Source organism: Electrophorus electricus, chromosome 6 (genome assembly GCF_041902795.1).
Source record: "Electrophorus electricus isolate QZ-2024a chromosome 6, ASM4190279v1, whole genome shotgun sequence".
NCBI lineage: Eukaryota > Metazoa > Chordata > Actinopteri > Gymnotiformes > Gymnotidae > Electrophorus > Electrophorus electricus.
Genome location: NC_137502.1, coordinates 30,495,236 through 30,516,419, shown reverse-complemented (window position 1 = coordinate 30,516,419; position 21,184 = coordinate 30,495,236). Strand labels below are relative to the sequence as shown.

The 21,184-nt window shown below is 51.2% G+C and overlaps 1 protein-coding gene across 10 annotated transcripts; it reads left to right on the top strand.

Moving 5' to 3' along the window:
* The first annotated feature begins 807 nt into the window (after positions 1-807).
* Positions 808-21,184, top strand: ankrd28a (ankyrin repeat domain 28a). 10 transcript variants are annotated; one of them, XM_035524959.2, is made up of 28 exons: positions 808-1,073; positions 8,851-8,934; positions 10,872-10,950; positions 11,372-11,442; positions 11,547-11,747; positions 12,069-12,156; positions 12,317-12,459; positions 13,081-13,293; positions 14,567-14,645; positions 14,776-14,890; positions 15,353-15,435; positions 15,598-15,661; positions 15,734-15,802; positions 15,994-16,134; positions 16,525-16,636; positions 16,716-16,742; positions 16,982-17,056; positions 17,190-17,391; positions 17,502-17,589; positions 17,666-17,783; positions 17,955-18,174; positions 18,306-18,393; positions 18,495-18,578; positions 18,718-18,863; positions 19,227-19,309; positions 19,398-19,480; positions 19,601-19,692; positions 19,783-21,184. In XM_035524959.2, exons 1-28 carry the CDS (start codon positions 1,047-1,049, stop codon positions 20,058-20,060), a joined length of 3,153 nt encoding a protein of 1,050 aa, XP_035380852.1. In that variant the 5' UTR covers positions 808-1,046; the 3' UTR covers positions 20,061-21,184. The 10 variants fall into 10 exon arrangements, with proteins under 10 accessions (XP_035380852.1, XP_035380854.1, XP_081572514.1 ...); XM_035524958.2 differs by lacking the exon at positions 808-1,073 and adding an exon at positions 6,506-7,200; XM_035524961.2 differs by lacking the exon at positions 11,372-11,442.

Sequence of the window (21,184 nt, the reverse complement as noted above, 5' to 3'; positions counted from 1 at the left end):
TACTGACTGTAGGCTGAATTAAATAGTAATTCGGCTGTTTGGTTAATCTGCAGCTTTGCTTCTTTTTTCTGCAAACACCAGACCCCTGTGGACCTTCCAGCACAGCACTCTAGGAATAGAAGGGTGGAGCAAAAGCCTGCACTAGGGCGTCATCTTGAACGTCCTTGTGCTCTAAACCTTTTTGAACTCAAACTTCCTGTATAAGATCTCTACAGAAGCCCATAGCTGGTCTCAGTATAGCAGTGTAAATACTCCTTTTAATCTAATGCACTCAGACGTGAACGCAATGCCACTTGACTTTGAGGACAGTCACATACCCTTAACTTTTCAGCATATTGCACTGGTCTAAAAGTTCACATGAACACGAGGTGGCGCTTCTGCATCTAATGGCCCTTATTGCATGAAATTGAATATCTACTAACTTTTTCTACCAATGTTAGTCGGTAACCTTATATGGTATTTCTTTGTAGTAAAAATAACTGTTACGTTCTGATGGATTTTGGGCTTCATTTTCCCCATAAAGGCAGTCACATAGCTTAAGTCACATTAAATCTTGGTTGCTCGAGGAGCGTCTGATACAATCTTACCCCTGAGGTTCAACGCACTGCAACTCATCAATAGCACAATTATCTAAGGCTTTCGCTATGACAGTCACGGGTTCGAGTTCCTCTGAACTTAATGTGCACTGAAACGTTTTATGTGGTAGTTTATAACCACTTGCATAGCACAAATATGTGCAAACTAAATATACACCCCAAGTCAATTTTCCTCCCCTATAAAATGCCGATACTTACATTAAGCGAACCAACGACGGCTTTACTACTACGCCGCGCATATTCACAGCCAATCCGGCTCGTCCTAACTGCTTGGTTACCGTGGCGGTAATGTTGTGCACCCCACTGGTCGTGTGTTGGTAGCAAAAAGGGAACCAAAGCTGAGAGGAACCTGAAATAAACCGAAGAAATTAAGACACGGGGGTCTGAGTTGTTCACAGGCGCCTGCTTGATGAGCTAATCCGGGGCAGTCTGCATGAAAAACCAGCGACGATGGTAGTCCTGCAGCTCCGAGAGCAGGTATGTGGCAGTCTGGTCCTGGACCTCACTACTTTAACCTGGTTAGCCAGGCAGTTAGCTAACGTTAGCAAACGAGGCTGGCTGGCTGGCTCGCTGGCACAAACCACAGGAGACCCACCTAAAAAAAAAACCAAAAACCTAAGTTTTGAGCAAAACTTGGGTTTTACAGGTAGCTTAGCTAACCATCGCGCTACATTTTGCGTGAGAAGCGACGTGTTGCTGTACAAGTTCACGCTAGCTGTCTGGTTTCCAACGTTAGCCCACCCTAATTAGGTTGGCTCGTAAAATTAATGCACTCAGCTCGCTAACTAGCATAAAAAACATGGAGCAGTGTACTAACTAGTACTATCTTACCATATAACAACCGACCACAATGTGGACGTGAGTTGTTGTTTGAGTTTTCGATTGTTTGTGCTGCCGGACCAGTAGGTGAGTTATTCCTCAGACACTATGATAAGTGTTTGATTATAGATGGAGCCGGATGCAGCTTCACTCCCATTCTGGATTTCAGTTAAGTGTTGTGTACAAAACCTTTACAAAGGTATGTTAACGATTAAAAAAAAAAAACTGATTAAAAAGAAGTTGTCTAATTGCTTTAGTTCTCTTAGCACAGTCTCCCTCGGAGTGATTTTCTTTTATTAAAAAGTGTTGAAAACGCAGCAGAGAGTAACACTATTAATAGACCGGATGTAATTTCATAGACTCCTATTATAGCTAGAGGAGGAAACGGTCTAACAAGAATAAATCTTCATTTGAACGGTACACGGTGTAACGCGTTTCTGGCTTATTCTCCGGGAAATATCCACGTGTTCCAGTAGCGTCGTGTCTCTGCTGGACTTCAGCGCCATCACTCAACCTACTGCTGAAGGAGAGTAATTGAGGTCAGATGTTGTCTCACGTTCAGACAGCCTGTTTATATCGTCCAAGCGCGACAGTAAGACTTAAGAATTTCAAAATGGCTTCACATAATCTACGTAAAGATACGCTAAGTAAATGTGATGGAGCTTGTTTTTCAGTGGAACCTCATTCTGGAGCCAAAGGAATTACTGTCAGTAAAGGGGCCAGCATAAACCAACAAGAACATGCAACCCAAAAGCAAGTGTCAGTCCCTCTGCCTGTATGCCATCTTTGTCTTTATAGTGCATTTGGCACTACGGATTGTCTCCATGTGGCCTGCGTGCAGTAGTAAAGCAGTATGGTGTTTCCGCTCTGGCTACTCTGACTCCGCTTGCCGCTGGCGGGTTGCCCTGCTGTGGTTTTTGGCTAGCCCAGTGAGTGGCTTCGGAAGACAAGGCCGTGACTGATAGCTGGGAAGTTCCGCCACTTTCCAGCGTGCCCTGGCACTTCCTCACCTTGCACCTTGTCTGTCTCTTTCTGGCGTCCGTGCCGCAGTCGGGCCTGCACTATTTATACATGACGCCGGCGGGATCGCTCAGAATTCGCCGTGCAAGTTTGACTGGACAAACGGGGAAGAAATGACACTGGCAGTGAGAGGTTCCCCTTAGTCACGGCATCACGACGCACCAGTTAGGAAAGGCGACGGCTATTTCTATCAGAGCCTCTGCTTTCCAGCTGCCTGGCTGTAAAGGTGAGAGACATTCGAGAGACTTGGCAAAGGCTCACCCGGCCACATTTAGACAGTTAGCCCACCTCCCACATTCATTCCATACGCAGCCTGACATTTTCCCTTGAAGTTTACACATGAAATGGATTCCACTCAAATTCCACTTGGAGACCAGAGGAAAGGAGGAGATCCACTTTAGGCACTCGAACATGGCCGCCTGAGCGTGCCCTTAAGGCGGGGCGGCCTGCAACGTGAGCCGCCGCCCACGGGGAGAGCCAATTTGGCCACGCCGGGGCGGTCATTGTTCCCTCCCTGATTGGCAAGTGGACAAAGTGAGGAAATGGCAGCTCCATATAGTGAAGGGCATGCATGTACAGGCACGTGGGGGTGGGGTGGGCTGTGTGGTGTCTTGTGTATGTATAACTTCAGTAAGTTGCTCTGGAGAAATGTACATGAAAAATGCTGTAATGGTAAATAGATTCCATCAACATCCCAGTGGGCCTTTTGTTGTTTTTTAATCGTAATATGAGCTCAGGGTAATCTTGGGGAACAATATTGGAATCGGACAGCTTCGGTACTTGCAGCGGTTCGAATTCATATAAATACAGCTGCCCAAAGATCAAGGTGAGAGTGTTAAATGTTGCCTCCTCTGTAGTCACTAACAGCTAAGAGGGTCTGAACCATGCAGAGCTCTTAGGGGAATTGGACTGGGGTGCATTTGAAGTGGATTGTCTGCAGATGCAGTGTGGCCTCTCTCCACTAGAGGGTACCTGACAACATGGTTGTGGGGGAGGTAGCAGGGGCAGGAACATGGAGCTGATGTTTGCCTTGATGTTTATATGCTGGGGGGTAGCACCCACCAGGTTCAGCATTACTGTTGAGGTTTGTTCTAACATGACGGACAGCTTGTTTAACCCCTGTATGTCGCTTAAAGAGCAACGTGTTGCGATTGGGTAAAATTCAGGATGCTTTGTTTCCTTGGTCATTTGTGAAGGTTGATGAGGCAAAGGAACTTTCTTTTTGTTGCTGATCTTATCATGTGAACTTTAGGAGTGAGATGACCTTTTCGCCCTGTTTCTTCCTCCACAATAGGTCCATGGAAACATGACCTTTCTGATGTTCGTGTTAATATTGGCTGAACAGAATAGCCACATGAACTTTGGCTAATGAGAATGTTGAGCTGTTTGGCGGGCTTGGATGAGTGAATGGGGAAATGATTAGATGTAGTGCCGGAATGGGATACTCTTACTGGACACAGACACCTTTCCCACATTGAGCTCTGTCCATTATGTCCAACTATGTGCCCTATGTAGATACTGTGCTATGTGTCAGGTGACAACCCCCCCTGTCTACAGGCAGTCCAGGAGACGTGGTAGTCTGTAAACCAAGCCAATTTGCTCCAGTCCGTGTTAAGCTTGTTTGAATATGAGACTATTAAAATTGAAATTTATTTCTGTTCTTCTCGGGATTCGACCATGTACTTAGGATATGGCAACTATTTTGAGACATACTCCTGTCGGATTTTATGAAATGCTAACGATGACTTTCTCTTAATTAAAAACATCTGCTTTAATGGCTGAGTATTAGAATGCAAGCATGATTGGTGTCGTGGCTGGTGAAGATGAGTATTCTTATATTTCACATGCATTCTTTGTCGTGGTACCTGCTATCTGCAGTGGTTTGTTTCTGCGTGCTTCGTTTCCCGTAGCATAGCAGAACGGCCCTCTCTCGCATTAATGAGTTACGGCGTCGGTCATCTCAGCAGGCAGTCAGCAGCTTCTGACGAGTGCAGCGAAAGACGGACTCTGATCGAAATGCGTCTGAAAGCGCTCTGTCCGAGATCGATGAGGTCCCCGGGTAGCTTTAGTGCCGTCGGACGGGCCTCGAGCTCTGCTCTGGCCGCGGGTCCTGCGTCGTCACACGGACCTGTTATCAGCTCTGCAGTAACTGTAGCCACCATGGTCCTGTTGCCTCACAAACGCAGTGGAGGAGCCAGAGTGGTGCCTCTGTAGCAGTCACGCCGTGTTTACGTGGCGACGAGCCAGTGGGGATAACGAGAGCCTGCGGTGAGAATGTTCCACCAGGGGACCTTAAAGCACTCTGCTGCAGACACAAGTGACAGCCACTGTGCACACTCACACACACACTCTGTCTCTCTCTCTCTCTTATTCATTCATTTATTTGTATTGCTTTATTGTAATGACTGTGCTTATACAATTTGGCCAAAGCAGTACAAAAGTGATATGTAAAAATTAAGAGAAAAACATTAAGGGTTAGGGGATGTGTAGGGGACCCAGTTCTTCTCAGCATGAATTATTGGATACGTTTCATTGCACTCCTAGGTGTGGGTTTTTTGTAAATTCCAGTTAAAAATGTTCCAGTTGGGGTTTTTACCCTTACAATAGAGTTACTTTAATTTTAGAATTAAAAAGTACACTTATTTTGATTGGAAATGTTTATTTATCTAAAACTTTGATCTAATAGCATAGAAAGCTTCTGGCCTTTTCACTAAGGGATTTTGGGCTACGTTCATTCATACAGGTGTACAAGATGGACTGAATATACGTGCATGGTATGTTACCTGTGTTCTTGATGTAGTCAGTATTTTAATGCCAGGGCCAGTGACTAAATGCAGCCTGTGGCAACAAAATGGGATGGGATGGGGGGGGGGGGGGGTTCTTACTGGGACATCAGAGACCTTACAGGGTCAGTTTTGTTTTGTTAACCTTGAGTGTGTGATCGAACCAGTTTGTGAGTGCCAAGTACAAAGAGCAGAGTATCATGCGTGCGTGTGTGTGTGTGTGTGTGTGTGTGTTTTGTGTTGTTAAGGCTGTTAAATGATTCAGCAGAGACTGTATTGCACCTCCTGAAGGTCTAGCAAGGGTGTGTGTGAGTGTGTGTGAGGTCTAGCAAGGGTGTGTCCATGTGTGTGAGTTTGTGCGTATGGGTGTCTGTGGCTGTGTGTGTGGTTGTCTGTCTGTCTCAGCCTGTCTTCTATACTACTGTACTAACCACCACCACGCTCTCCTTTTTCGTAAGAAACACAAAGAGTTGTGTGTGAACCACCACTGCCAATCAAACACACGCACCCATACAAACAGGTCTCTGTGGCTGGCTGCTCTCTCCAACAGCTAGTCATGCTATTACAGTAATTCATTACCAACAGTCTACATCATGCTTTAAAATGAATGGGGTGTACTCTGTAGTGTGTGTGTGTGTGTGTAAGGAAGCAATCAGCGGGATTGATCTGGTCGAGTGTCGCTTGCCCCAAGGCTTCCCCAGGGCCCTGCAGCCGTGTGGCTCTGCTAGGGAGGCAAGTGCTCCCGTTCGGGCCTCGCCACCCGCCCACCACACAGCGCCATCCTGTCAGGCTCTCGGCTCCTCGCCGCCCTGTCGGTGTTAAATTTGAGCTGCTGGTTGCCATGACCCCCACCTCCACCTCTGAATGTGCCATACTGTCTCCCTGCTGTGTTCTCATCCCCCCCCCCCATCTTTCTCTCTCTGTCTCTCGTTCAGGACTGACACTGTCACCAGGGAGAGTAATTGCAGCTTTGTTCCATTAAGAAAATAACAGGAGGTGTGAAAACCTTCTCTCTCTCTCTCTCTCTCTCTCTCTCTCTCTCTCTCTCTCTCTCTCTCTTTGTCCCAGTCTGCTTTGTCTCCCCTTCCTCCTTCTAGTTCTTTTTTCCTCTTTTTGTCCTCTATACTCAACTGTGTATTTTATTTTATGTCTCTTGCTCTGTCCTTCTACACCACACACCCCCCCCCATGTGCTGTGGTACATTGGCGGTTTAGAATTGCAGCGACGGCTTGTTCTATTGGCCGTGGCCAAGGAAGCGCTGTTTTCAGCAGGCAGCCATGCTGAGAGCGATGCAGAGCGAGAGAGGCAGCGCTTGCAGTGACGCTGTTCTCAATAACCAAGCAGCGGTGAGCAGTAGCACTGGCCTTCTGAGCATGCCTGAGATTTTGTGAGCGTGTGTGTGTGTGTGTGAGCGAGTTAAGAGCTCTGTAGCTGTGAGCAAGGAGGGCTGTTTTGTCATGTCCTCTGCGCAAGCTGGATCAGTGCAGCTCTGACACAAGCTGCCCTCAGAGGAATTCCCGCCTCTCTGCCTTATGCACCACTACCATGCGTACGTGTGTGAGGGGGAGCGGGAGATGAAGAGAACACACTAGCCACTGTGGATCTGTGAAGGACATAGTCAGTTCAGTCCAACCGGAAGACCGTAACTGCCTTCATGCTGGAATAACTTCAGCTGGGAATTTCCTGTTTGGGTTTTTTAATTTTTTTATTTATTTTTTGTTGTTTGTTTTTGTTTGTTTGTTTTGGGGGGAGGGGGGCTTGTGGCTCTCTGCGCATGTTGTGTGTGAGCACCAGTCGCGGAAGGGCGGGGGGTTGAGGACGCGTCTCCGGGAGCACCTATGAGGTCTGAGCGGATGAGCCGCGTGTGCATCGTCGTCCTGGAGGAGGTGGAGGACGACGAGCCCTCCCCTCCGCATTCCAAAATCGCTCAGGACCGCGTTTCCCAGCATTCCCCTCCCCACGCCGACACTCGGGACGAGAAGGTGAGGATGAGGAATAGATTTCCATTCCAGCCTGCAGGTTGAGTTCCCTCGTTTTCTCTCTCTCTCTCTCTTGCTCTGATTTTCTGCTTCCTCCGTCGGCTCGCCTGCAAGCCTTTTGTGCGTGTGCATTTGTTGAGCGAGAGGGCAGATGTCTGCGACTTTAATCCTTCTGACGTTCGAGTCTGTTTCTGTGGCTGAATGACTCGGGTGCTCTTGCCTGAGGTCAAATTCAGAAACGCTTCCGCACTCTTTGTTCAGGGGAAAGACATTTGGTTCCCGTTACGCTCTGAGAGGGCGTTTGTGGCGATCCGTATGTGAATACCATCATTAAAAGCCTGTGGGTCTTGCCTGCACAGCGGTGCCGCCTCACACCGCTGCCGCTGCGGTCTCGCGTGCACCTCACGGTCTTCACGTCTCCCAGCAGGCTTCAGCTGCTCGACCGCGCCGTACATCACTCAGACGACATGATGGGAGATTCTAGCGCCCATCTCTCGCTTGCGTTCTCCAGACCAGCAGCTTCAGCACAGCGCTAATGGTTGTGAGCGCAGCCAGTAGTGGGAGGACTGGTAGGGGTTCCAGTTGGGCATGCGGAGTCAGCGCGATGGGGAGGTTGTTGGGGGGGGGGGGGGACGTTAGCAGTGAGTGGATGACTGTTCAGAGCTTTCTCTTAGCGAGAAGGCTGCTGTAGAGGGGGCGTGTTGTGGCGTCTCTGTGTTCGGTCGCCCCAGTTACGGGCAGCGGGGGAAGGAGTCCTTTCTTTATGACTTTCCCTTTAGCTGTCTGTTAGAAGCGGACCTGAAACAGCCATGTGAAAGGATGTTGTTCCTCCTGGGGGGGTGCGGACATGACCAGCAGGGAATGCTGTGTGGGAGCACGTCATTGGCAGCTGGTCCTCTCGTAAAAAGCTCCCAGTCGTGACGTCCAGGCCGCGTGGTGGCGGGGGCGCGATGCCGTACAACTATGTTGTGGGTGAACATCACTTTCCCTTTTCGTTCCCGGGGTCTGCGAGATGCCTGCAGAATGTTGACATGGTGTCCTGGAACATTGGTGGCTGTTGCCATCATGGCCAAAAAAGTCATTTGCGGATCATGTTTTGTGTAAAATGATTGTAAAAACAATATCAAAAGTGCAGTTCATCGCAAACCCTTTGTTTTCATCACGGCACCGCAGCCGACCTGCAAAGTGTCCTCCCAGGCTCCACCTCCACAGGGCAGGACAGGGAGCCGAGCGTCTGTGTCGTGATGAGCACTTGTGCGCTGCAGGACTGTCGGGACGTGCTGGGTGGGGGGAGGGGCCTGCCGCGACAGCCCCACACCCATCTCCACCCCTCAACCCTGCCCACACCCCTTGCAGTACTCCTCTGCAGACAGCAAGAGCCCTAATAAAGTGCAGGGATATTTTCATCCTCTGTGATGTGACCTGCAACGTCGCAGTTGTAGGGGTCCAGTTTGGGAAATGCATCAACCCCCAGAGTTAGTGTTTTTAAAAGTGAACCCGGTGTGGTACAAGCCTGCGGTTTCCTCAGAGATTATTTTTGTAACATGAATGAGTCATACAGCTGATTCTGTGTTGGTTTTAACTCGCGTATTAACTTGGTACTAATACAGCAAGGCACTGGCTCTCTTGACCCCTTTCCCAATCTCTTCACAGCCCTCGTTGCTGAAAGCGATCTTTAACGCGGACCCCGACGAGGTTCGCTCGCTCATATTCAAGAAAGAAGATGTCAACGTGCAGGTACGTTCCATTCATTTGCTCAGGCCAAACTCCAGTAACCCTGTGCAGCAGACGCTGGGCCTGTTATGGCTGCGGCCATGTTTAACGCAGCTGTTCGACTCATGATCTAATTAGCGAGCCCTTCCTGAGCTGGGTGGGAGCAGGTTAAGCCCTGCATCTGCAGTGCTGGGGCCCTCCAGGACCTGAGTGGGATCCTCCCAATCCCATGCTCTCAGCACAGTGGGTGCTTTTCTAGATTAAGGCTTTTAAGATTAAGATTTTTCTAGATTAAGGTGAGGGATAATGGGGCTCCCTCACGGAAACTGGCACTTTGACCGGCTGCCCGCTGTGATTGGCCACTGGGACGGGGCCCCTGTAAATAAGAACCAATCCAAGCTCTCACATTTTTAATTCCGTACATCACACCAGCAGTCGGCAGCCTATTAAACTGGAAGGAGGAGGGTCTTGACCTGATTGGCCAGCAGCAATGCCAGTCAGTTAACAGCTGGACTTTCATACTTACCTGACGCTCATGTGGAGTGCTGACATGGGTCCTGGCAGGTGGGAACACAGACACTGCACCACTACATCACCCTTCTCATCCATGTTTTCCTGACCCTGTTTTTAACTGTCCTAAATGCTGCCTTGTTATATTTTGGGTAATAAGTGACTGGCTAGCCTGAGATCTGAATGAGGACACACACACACACAGTCTGGTTAGTGCTGAACACATCTTGCACATCTTCCTCCCAGTGCTGTGGGTCAGTCAGAGTTCATTGATCCAAGAGCTAAAGATACTGAATGGGGAGACTTTAAGGACAGTACAGTTGGTTGTGGGCTGCCTGGACAGAGAGGGGACTTGCTCAAAAATAAAACAGAGTGGCATTTTTGAATAATTTATAATTGAATATTTTAAACCGAATGAACTATTGTTTCATAATTAGGTGTGTGTGTCTGTGTGTGTGTGTGTGTGCTGGCTTGCACATGCACTTTTCTCCCCAGCAAGATTCAGAAGTAATTTCTCAGGTTTTGCAGACACTTGAAGTCAAACGGAACAGCACAGAGGGGCGCAAACAGATCAGCTCGTGATAAATATGGTGACTGTTGGCCAGCGTCTCTGATCTGGCAGCACGTTCCAGCACGACATGGGCCCCAACTGATCAGTTGTAGATTGTGGATTTCTCTCCATCACGGCATACACCACCCACTCACAGGCAACAGTCCAGCTGCCTTTGGACGTCACCCTGTCCCCTAAAATTTCCATAATACCCCACTACCCCCAAGCTCCACCCCACACCGTGACTCATGGGAAAGGGATGGGGGGTTTGTTTGGGGGGGATTAGGTGCCCAGTGGTTTAAGGTAACGGGTGTGAGGGCGCTGAGCAACCCAAGGGCACGGTACCCAGCTTCACTTAATAAGCAACAGCACTGAAGTGTTTGGAGTGCATTTTACCAAAACCCCCTCACAGCATCGCTGGAGCCTGTTTGAAAACGTCCACTAACTCGCAATAAAGCCGTGACCTGCTACAGCAAGCCGGAAGCATTTGAGGTCAGCTGTGATGGTTCTGCTACCCGCTGCTGGTCCAAACACGGGCGGTGCGTTTAACGTGTCTTGCATGCCGTTGTCACGTTACGCCGCCTGCATGTCGTTTTCAGTTTCAAAAAAGCAAAAAAAAATAATTTTGTACCTTTTTAATTTCTACCGTTAGCCTTTTATTTTAACATCACAGCCTTAATCCAGTGGACAGTTGCTATGGGAACCACTGGTAGTGAATTTAACGGACCTGATTTGCTCCGGGGTGTTAAACTGAGCTGGGATCCGCAGCTATATGTCACCCAGAACCTGTAGCTGGATAAGTGTTGCTGAGCGACGTTTGCTCGTTAGCGCGGGGGTCCGTATTTGCTCTGCTTTGCTCTGGTCTGCACCTTGCCATTCTGATGTTTTCACCCGTTTCCAGGACAACGAGAAGAGGACTCCACTGCATGCCGCAGCTTATCTGGGCGATGCTGAGATCATCGAGCTCCTCGTCCTGTCAGGTACGGCGAAGAGCCTGCCCGAGAGAGAGTCCTGATCCCACATGCCTTACACAGTCAGACGTCAGCTGACAGCCCGGGAGCTTGGTCAGGGTGGGTGTGGTTTGGCCTGGTCAGGGTGGGGGTGGTGTGGGCTGGTCAAGGTGGGGGTGGTGTGGTGTGTCCTTGCCAGAGAGGGGGCAGTCTGCGCTGTTAAAAGAGACTGACGAATCCCAGCAGGTGCTGCTGCACTATTTAAACCTCCACAGATGTGCTCCTGGAGAATCATGGGAGTCCTCGCATAAGCAGGCTCATGGGAGCTCAGTTTAGTGGTCATTTCATTACTGGCCCTATAATTAAATTGTGTGACAGTACAACACTGTGATGGTAATCTTTCCCTTCTCTCTCTGGGTCTTATCTGTCTCTGTCTCTGTCCCTCTCCCAGGGGCGAGAGTAAATGCCAAAGATAATAAGTGGCTGACCCCTCTCCACCGCGCCGTCGCGTCCGGCAGTGAGGTATCACGTTACAGCCCTCTAGAAGCATACGATCCTCCCACACCACCATTCATCCCCTCCCAAGCCTCCTCTCATGCTCCCTCTTACTGTGCGCGTGCCTACAGGAAGCGGTGCAGATGCTGCTGAGGCACTCGGCCGACGTGAACGCGCGTGACAAGAACTGGCAGACGCCGCTGCATGTGGCCGCCGCCAACAAGGCAGTGCGGTGCGCCGAGGCGCTGGCGCCCCTGCTCAGCAACGTCAACGTGTCAGACCGCGCTGGGCGCACCGCCCTCCACCACGCCGCCTTCAGCGGACACGTTGAGGTGGGCCAGGCTTGACCGACGGCGTCCCACTTCAGCTTTGACTGATGGGATAGTATTGGGTCAAAATAAGTCCTCAACAAATTAATTAGCTAAAACCAGATTAGTTATGCTGTGTAGTTGCCTACAAATCTCATATGGTCATCAGGATTAATTCCAAATTATATGGCCATATGCAAGATATGGATACGTTGCGCTCAATCTTAAATCCTGAAGTTCTTATGGTAATGGTGAACGTATGCTAACGTTAACGTTGCCCACTTACAGAAATTACTTTTCCGGTTTTTGATGGGTGTTTCTCTTCCTCTGCTCATATTGCTGCAGATGGTGAAATTCCTGCTGTCCAGAGGGGCCAACATCAACGCCTTTGATAAGAAAGACAGGAGGGCCATCCACTGGGCCGCTTATATGGGTGAGCCAGGCTCAGGGTCATCACTCCAGCTGACCGCAGAAAGGCCGCACGCACCAGTTACGGAGTCCAGCCCCGAGCAGAGCGTGGGGCTTCAGGTCTGGTACTGAGTTGAGTTCCAATTTCCAATTATTTTCTCTCTCTCTCTCTCTCCCCCCTGCAGGTCATATGGAGGTAGTGCGCTTGCTTGTGTCTCACGGTGCGGAGGTGACGTGTAAGGATAAGAAGGCCTACACACCGCTGCACGCTGCAGCCTCCAGTGGCATGATCAGTGTGGTGAAGTACCTGCTGGATCTGGGCGTGGATGTAAGTCAGCCCCGCCCACAGATGTCCAATACCCCACCCCCATCTTTTAGTTGGCCCCATAACCAAACCTCTTTAGTCATCCCCATAAGATATTTACTTGATTACGTTATACTCTCTTCAAAGGATGTATCAAATGCATCAGATTTTTAGTGAAAGTTTGTTTAATACTAATTATACTATTAGTAATTACTCTTTTTGTCGTTGGTGTGTTTGTATTCTGTGAGGCCATTTCTGATTCACCATGAGCCATGTAACAGACCCCAACACTGCGAGTGTGCCAGTCGCAGACCCAGGCAGGCATTTCAGTGCCTGGGGGAAGGGACCAGATTTCTGCCTGCATATTTCAAACCAGCATGTGCTAATATGGGGAAGGGGAGCTTGACGGCTGGCGTTCAGCGCCCGGGGTAGGCATGCGCACGACGTTGTGCCCAGCCTGTCGGCCTGCTACCCACCTGCCACTGTCCTTATGTCCTCCGCGCTCCTGAGCACTGTGTTTCGGCCTCTCGCTGCCCAATCGCTGTCCAAATCCATGATCCATGAAATCTGTGATTTTTCCTCTCTCTCTCTCTCTCTCTCTCCTGCTATCCCTGTCTCTCTCTTTCACTGTCTCTCGCTCCCCAGATCAACGAGCCGAACGCGTATGGCAACACGGCACTTCACGTGGCGTGCTACAACGGCCAGGACGTGGTGGTGAACGAGCTGATCGAGTCCGGTGCCAACGTCAACCAGGTGAACGAGAAGGGCTTCGCCCCGCTGCACTTTACCGCCGCCTCCCGCCAGGGGGCGCTGTGCCTGGAACTGCTGGTGGGCAACGGAGCAGACGTCAACATCAAGGTGGGTCAGCTTTTAAATGATTGGGGGGCGGGGGGGGGACCTTAAAATTGTGCTACACACAAAGTTGTGGAGCTGTTAACATAAATAAAACAAAGTGAAAGATCAAAGGACAATTGGTGTGACTCCACATCTGGTCAAACTTCATGGAGGCTTAATCTGAAACCTCATAGTCGTTTAATCTCAATTACCACACGTGTTCGATTTAGAGTTTTGGGTTAAAACAGCCTTTTAATTACATTTATTACACCTTTTTGCAGTTTTTTAACACTTCATGAAACTGAGGACCCGTGGGACAAACCCAGTTACAGTATTTGAATGCGTAAATGGACCAAAATGGCACATGTCCCCAGTTAAGTGACAACTAGACCATGTGCCGTTGTTTGCTAAAGTGAGCACACTCAACCTAGCGTGTCCCTCAGAGAACGCCACCACCCGAGTGCCTGAGTGTTTCTAACCCACCTGACCTGGGCAGAATCAGGCCTGCACACCCTGGCTGTGTGGACTGGCAGCGGTCAGGAGAGCAGACGGATGCCCGCAGAAACAGAAGGTCTAGGAGTGGGGGCAGGGGCAGGGGGCTACAAGGAACAAGCTGCTCTGAAATTGCTCCCGCCCAAGGAAGTGAGCTCCTGTACGGCTGCACAGTAGGGTCAAAAGGTCAGGCCAGGCCTACTGACCGCCACTAGTTCTTTCAGCGTCTGTATTTTTGATTGTAATAGGGAATGATGGTTGCATTGTGCCACAAAGCCTGTCTTTTAGCCTGTCTTATGTTACTTTTTGAGTTTGAGTGTATAAAATTGTGGTGAGGGTTTACAACACAATTGTATTGTGTGGGGCAAGCTGTAACCGCAGAGATGGACAACATAGTGATTGCTTATTTTCTTCAGGTAAAACTTGCAATGTACAACTCCCGATGAAATAAACAGGAAAATCTAGAGAGGAATATGCTGCTGGTCATGGCTAAACTCAAACTAAACTTTGCAACTGAATGGCATTGATTTTTGGGTGGGGCTTTTTATATGTAAAGTATTCTTAAACAAAAGCATAACTGCTAATTTTATCAAATAAAGGCCTTTTTAATTCTCTCTCTCTCTCTCTCTCTCTCTCTCTCTCTCTCTCTCTCTCTCTCTCTCTCTCTCTCTCTCTCTCTCTCTCTCTCTCTCTCTCTCTCTCTCTCTCTCTCTCTCTCTCTCTCTCTCTCTCTCTCTCTCTCTCTCTCTCTCTCTCTCTCTCTCTCTCTCTCTCTCCCTCTCTCTCTCTCTCTGCGCCTCTGCAGAGTAAGGATGGGAAGACCCCACTCCACATGGCTGCCATCCACGGCAGGTTCTCCAGATCTCAGGCCGTTATTAAGAGCGGTGAGCCCGCCCCTCACCCCTGCTCCTTCTCATTGGCTCCTTCCTCTCCTCTGCCTCACTCCCACTGGTCTCAGCTTGCGTCCGTCACGGGCTCGGGCGCTTACATCTGGTGTCATCCGTGTGTTTACAGGGGCCAAGATCGACAGCGAAGACAAGAACGGGAACTCGCCGCTGCACATCGCCGCGCGCTATGGCCACGAGCTCCTCGTCAATACCCTCCTCGCCAGTGGCGCCGACGCTGCCAAGTGAGTCCCGACCCGGCCCGACCGGAGCACCTGCGCCCTGCGCGTGACAGATGGCGCCCACCCCCTGCATTTAGCTGCCTCTCCCTCCTAAAGGGCCAGTCACGCTGCAGAGCTGCTGCTCAGTGATTGAGTTTGTCGCAGGCTTGGCCTGCCACAGCGCTGTCGACAGCTAGCTCGTGATCGGCTGGCTAGGCAGGATAATGCAATTATTTGCTTTGTACCATGGCTTGAAAGAAGAGTTCATTCAAGCCAGCCTTCTGTCTTCTGCGCATCCGCGACCTGCCGTTTTCACTGAATGGAAGGGGCCTTTTCCTGATCGGTCTGATTATCGGCCACCGGTAGCTGTGTCGTCGTCCCCCCGACGTTTCCCTGCGCTTTCGCGTCACATGGACGCAGCGTTCGCAGGGTTTTTCAGGAAAGCGAGTGCTGGATAATGAACGTGTTGTCACCTCTCCCTTGTAGGCGGGGCATCCATGGCATGTTCCCGCTTCACCTGGCCGCGCTCAGCGGCTTCTCTGACTGCTGCCGGAAGCTTCTGTCATCGGGTGAGTGAGTCCCGCCAAGTCCGGGGGACACGTGTGTATCGTAGAAGCACGCCAGCCCTGGCTAGCATGTCTGCTAGCGTGCGTCTCCATACCTGGAAGGTGTTGTCCTCTATCTCTCTTTGCGTGGGTTACTTACTGTGACTTTTGTTTGTTTGTGCGCAGGTTTCGACATCGACGCGGCCGACGACTTCGGCAGGACGTGCTTGCACGCGGCGGCGGCAGGGGGGTGAGTCGCGGGCCACGCACCGCTCCAGTTGGGTCGCCCCCACCGTCGCTAACCTCTCGTCTCCCTCTACAGAAATCTGGACTGTTTAAATCTGCTACTCAACACTGGAGCGGACTTCCACAGGAAGGATAGGTTTGGGAGGTGAGGGACGATCTCCAGCACTAAGGAGCTCCGTTCCAAAACACGGACAAATCCGGGGGGGATCCAGAGAGGCTCTAACCTTGCACCTGCCGTTTCCCCGAGATAAAGCCGTAAAACAAAATCCTCAAATCCTCCCCGTGTAGAATGCAGCAGCAGGTTTTCACGCTATTTGCATGTGTGCGCGTTTACAGGACGCCTCTGCATTACGCTGCAGCTAACTGTAATGACGAGTGCCTGTTTGCACTGGTGGGCTCGGGGGCCGGTGTGAACGACATGGATAAGAGAGGCTGCACCCCTCTGCACTACGCTGCCGCCTCCGACACGGACGCCAAGTGAGAACACACACACACACACACACACCCTACAGCCTGCTTACGAGCCCTTAAATATCCTTGTTGCTGTGCTTTTGAAGTAATGACTTGGGAAAACAATGGAAGACTGGGCTAATAACAAGCAATGATGAAAATCTGTTCAAGAGGAATCATCATCATCTGGAGAACAAACACCAGATTATCAGAAAGTAATCTAATCCGCACCACCCATGGTCTGCAGCCCCTGTAATGACCCTAATCTCATTACTGGCAGGCAGATGGGAGGAGTGTCTGAGCTGTAGGCCAGTGAGCAGGTGGTTGTTGTATTTCGGGTGTTCGGTAGATGTGTGTATGACTTTTGTATCGGTCAGCGCGCATACGAGTGTTTTGTGGTCCTGTGTCTTCTCTCAGGTGTTTGGAGTATTTGTTGCGTAACGACAGTAACCCAGGGATACGGGACAAACAGGGCTATAACTCCGTGCACTATGCCTCGGCCTATGGACACCGCCTCTGCCTTGAACTGGTCAGCACACACAGTCCACTTTACATGTCGTCCTCGTTCAAGCAGCCTGTGGTACTGAGACATGTTCATTGTGCTGCAGATCGCCAGAGAAACGCCGCTGGATGTGGTAAGTGGACTGAACCAGCACCGAGGACTGCAAACCCCTGCTCCACCACCTCCCAAACGTGCACCACCCTGCCCTCAAGTGGCGAGCAGATTTAACAGCAGAAATATCTCATACTGATAAACATCCTCACTGAATGTTATCTGTGATGCTTCCTTGGATGATGTGTAGTGACAGTATCGATTTTAGAACTGGATCTGAGGGGGTGAAGCTCTTCATCGTGGTTTGGTGTATGTCCTCAGCTGATGGAGACATCTGGGACAGACATCATGAGTGACACAGAGAACCAGGCCACCGTCAGCCCCTTGCACTTAGCAGTGAGTAGAAACCCACTCTCTCAGGTGACATGAAACTAAGGGTTTGCTTTGCCAAAAGGTTTCAAATTTAGCGTAATAAGCCGTGTGTGTGCGTGCGTGTGTGCGTGTGTGTGGACGCACATGCATGTTAAAGGCGTACCACGGCCACCACCGTGCCCTGGAGGTGCTGGTCCAGTCCCTGCTGGACCTGGACGTGCGGACAGCGCAGGGCCACACGCCGCTGGACTTGGCCGGCCTGAACGGCCACGTGGAGTGTGTGGACGTGCTGATCAACCACGGCGCCTCCGTCCTGCTCAAAGACTACACCCACAAACGAACCTCCATCCACGCTGCAGGTGAGGCAAAGCCAAAAGCTCCCAGCTGAGCCATCACAGTTCCACATGGCTGCTTGTCCATGTCTGACATACCGTGTCTCTCCCGTGGCCGCCTGCCCTGTGCACCCCAGCTATGAACGGACACGCAGAATGTCTCCGCATGCTCATCGGCAACGCTGACCCTCAGGCCGCCGCCGACGTCTGGGACGGACACGGACAGTGAGTGACGAGATCGTCCGCACGCACACGCGTGGGCGGGGTTTGCTCTGTGGTTTAACAGACTGGTGGCTCGCAGGACTCCTCTGATGCTGGCGATGCTGAAAGGCCACACAGACTGCGTGTACTTCCTCCTGGGGAAAGGGGCCAGCGTGGAGGCCAGGGACAAGCGTGGCAGGACGGCGCTGCACCGTGGGGTCAGGCCTTCTCACGCACCCACAAACATATTCCGGCGGGGGGGAGGCGCATGTCTTAAAAAAAAAAAAGAGGCAGGATTGTTTGCGGAGAGAACTATGAAGTAAGTGTGTGTGTGTGTGTGTGTGTGTGTGTGTGTGTGTGCGTGCCTGCGTGCCTGCGTGCCTGCACAGGCGGTCACAGGGCATGACGCGTGCGTGGAGGCGCTGCTGCAGCACGGGGCCAGCCCGGCTGTGCGGGACAACAGGGGGCGCACTCCCATGCACCTGGCGGCGGCCTGCGGCCACGTCGGCGTGCTGGGGGCCCTGCTGCAGGCGACCCGCACCATGGACACCACACCCGTCGTCATGGACAACCGCGGCTACACGCCGCTGCACTGGGCCTGCTACAACGGTGCGAAACCTTTTGACGAACGGCTCGGAGGGGAAAAAAAAAAAAAAAAAAAACTTGATCGCGTCCCACAATTCTCCATCTGCCCGGTGTGTTTTGATTTCTTTGTCGTTTTCTCGAATTCTCTCACTCAGGTCACGATACGTGTGTCGAGGCACTGCTGGAGCAGGAGGTGTTCCACAAGATGGAGGGCAACTCCTTCAGTCCGCTGCACTGTGCCGTGTAGGAGGCCCCGTCCCGCCTCCCCTGTCAAAGTCCTTCTCTTACACAGGCCTGCGTGGGCATGCGCATGGCTGATCGCTCTCCTCTGTCTCCTCCTGTAGAATCAGCGATAACGAGGGTGCGGCGGAGCTGTTGATCGACACTCTGGGGCCTGCCATCGTGAACGCTACCGACTCCAAGTCCAGGTTAGGACCAGGCTACGACCACCGAGTTAAACGACCTTAATGGACCGACGCTCTTTAGTTTTTCATAATCAGGAGGGTCTTTTCCCTTTTGGAACCAGTGTGTTGAGTAACAAGAATGTCTCTCACCCCGGCTGGACAGGACCCCCCTACACGCCGCTGCCTACACGGACCACGTGGAGTGCCTGCAGCTGCTGCTGGCCCACAATGCCCAGGCCAACGCCATAGACGCGCTGGGCAAGACGCCGCTCATGATGGCCGCTGAAAACGGTCAGACCAACGCCGTGGGTAAGAGCCACCACCTTGGGTAGCGGTAGCGGGCGCACACAGCGGTGGGCAATGTTTGGGACCGCGTCTCCACTTTATGCAACGCTGCTATTTTTATTACACTCCTGTTAGCTGTGCTAAGAACCCTCCCCCCGCACCGATATGGTGGTCAGAAACAGGTGGACATCTTGTGTATGGCAACAAACAGTATAGTTTGTAATTAGGCACCTATATGGTCCACTAATAAAATAGTAAAATAGTTGCTAGTACATAATAAAGTGATCAGAAAGTGTCCGATGCTGTAGGTAATGGTATAACTCGTACGCTGTAGTGGAGCACATCTTGAAATGGCCGTTTTGTGTGTGAATGCCTTTTGTCATGTAGAAGTGCTGGTGAGCAGAGCGAAGGCCGACCTCACGCTCCAGGATGCGAACAAGAACACAGCCTTGCATTTAGCGTGTGGCAAGGTAGGTCGCTCCTCCCCCTAAGGTCAACAGTGCCTGTGGGATACCTGAGACTCCTCTGTGGAAGCTTCACTGCTTCCTATTTCTCCAGGGCCACGAGACCAGCGCCCTGTTGATCTTGGAGAAGGTGACCGACCGGAACCTCATCAACGCCACGAACGCCGCTCTGCAGACGTACGTATGGGCCACATGCACGGCACTTCCAAACCAGACCAGAACGTTCAGCCCTGGTTCCCCCGGCGCACACTCTGATCAGTATCTGCGTCTTCCCCAATCCACACCCCTCCCTCGCAGGCCGCTGCATGTCGCCGCCCGCAACGGCCTCACGGTAGTAGTGCAGGAGCTGCTGGGGAAAGGAGCCAGCGTCCTCGCCGTGGACGAGAACGGTAAGAACCTCCCTTCCGTACCACACACAAGCTCAGGTAAACCCTTCCGGAGACTGAGACTGGCTGATCCGAGTCGCTCTCGTTGTACAGGCTACACCCCCGCCCTGGCCTGCGCCCCCAACAAGGACGTGGCCGACTGCCTGGCGCTCATCCTGGCCACCATGATGCCCGTGTCTCCCGCCGGCCCAGGGCTCACCTTCAGCGCCATCAACCACTACTGCAGCCCGTCGAAAGCCGTGACCTTCGACCCCTTGCCTGCACTGCGCTCTGAGCACGCCTCCTATCGCGGCTTCAACAGCCTGGGCCGCGAGGATGGCCTCGTCGCTCCCGAAGACGAGCTCAACGACTCTGACTCGGAGACTTACTGAGCGCTCGAACCAGCTGCCACTATAAAGGTGCCGTGTGCTCCCAGCCGAGCCAAGCAACCCATACTTCCCTTCTCTGCCATGTTCTAGAGCTACCGAGTGCCTGGAGACTGTTAGAGCAGCTAGCGCAGCAGCACTAAAACGCACATTTAAAACAATGGATTCTGAGTGGAACGATCCTTTAAGCTGTATCGCCCCCTGCTGGCGTCATGGTGTCCACCTCTTTTGTCAGTGACCACCCCCAGTTCTTCCCCCCCCCCCTCTCCGGCCTGTGGGGCCAACGTCTCAGGAACCTTCAGACTGGGGCAGAGAGGGACATGGCTGAGCCACTACACTACAGCCTGTGGTTTCTCGCTTCCGGTAGTCGTCAGTTTTTAATCTCCTCTTTGGAGGCATCGTTCTTTCATCTTGCATCTTTTAATCCAGACCCCTTCTGTGGTCCTCCACTTTTGGAACAGGAGGACCATAGCCTCACTGGCAGACTGAAACAAAAACGTTACTCTTCTGGATCTGCAGTTACCAGAGACCTCTGGCAATAGAAGGAGGAAGTATGAATGTTCAGAACTGAAGGCCAAGGAACCCAGCCAAAAGGGACCAAGTTGTTCACTCAGCCCTTTTAAAAGCATGATTTAATTGAGGGTTTTGGGTTTTTTGTTTTTTTTGTAGGTGTAAGCTATGGTTAACTTATTGCAATCAAGATCAACCAAGACTGGGGCCACGAATCACTAGCCAAAATCCTGTTAAGGGCGAGTTTGCGGTTTGCATGCAGTCTCCATTGCTGCAAAAGTGGATGACTTAATGTAGTGCAATTTTCCTGAGGTGACGTTTGGTTAAAAAGGCCTTGTTACACATTTCTTACCTATGAGTCTTAGACCAGCTATCAAGGTTCCAACAGGGTCTATACATGTTCAGCTATGGTCTTTGGTGAATCACAGCGTTTGTTATACTGCAACTTTAAACAGGAAAGGTGTGTGTGTGTGTGTGTGTGTGTGTGTGTGTGTGAGACTGAGTATAAAATAATTTGCCTTTTTATATGAGTGCAAGCAGACGGGGAGGGGGGGGCTCTGACCTGGCTACTTGGCGTATTGTTCAGATGATTACTAATAAATCATTAGTTAAACCTTTAA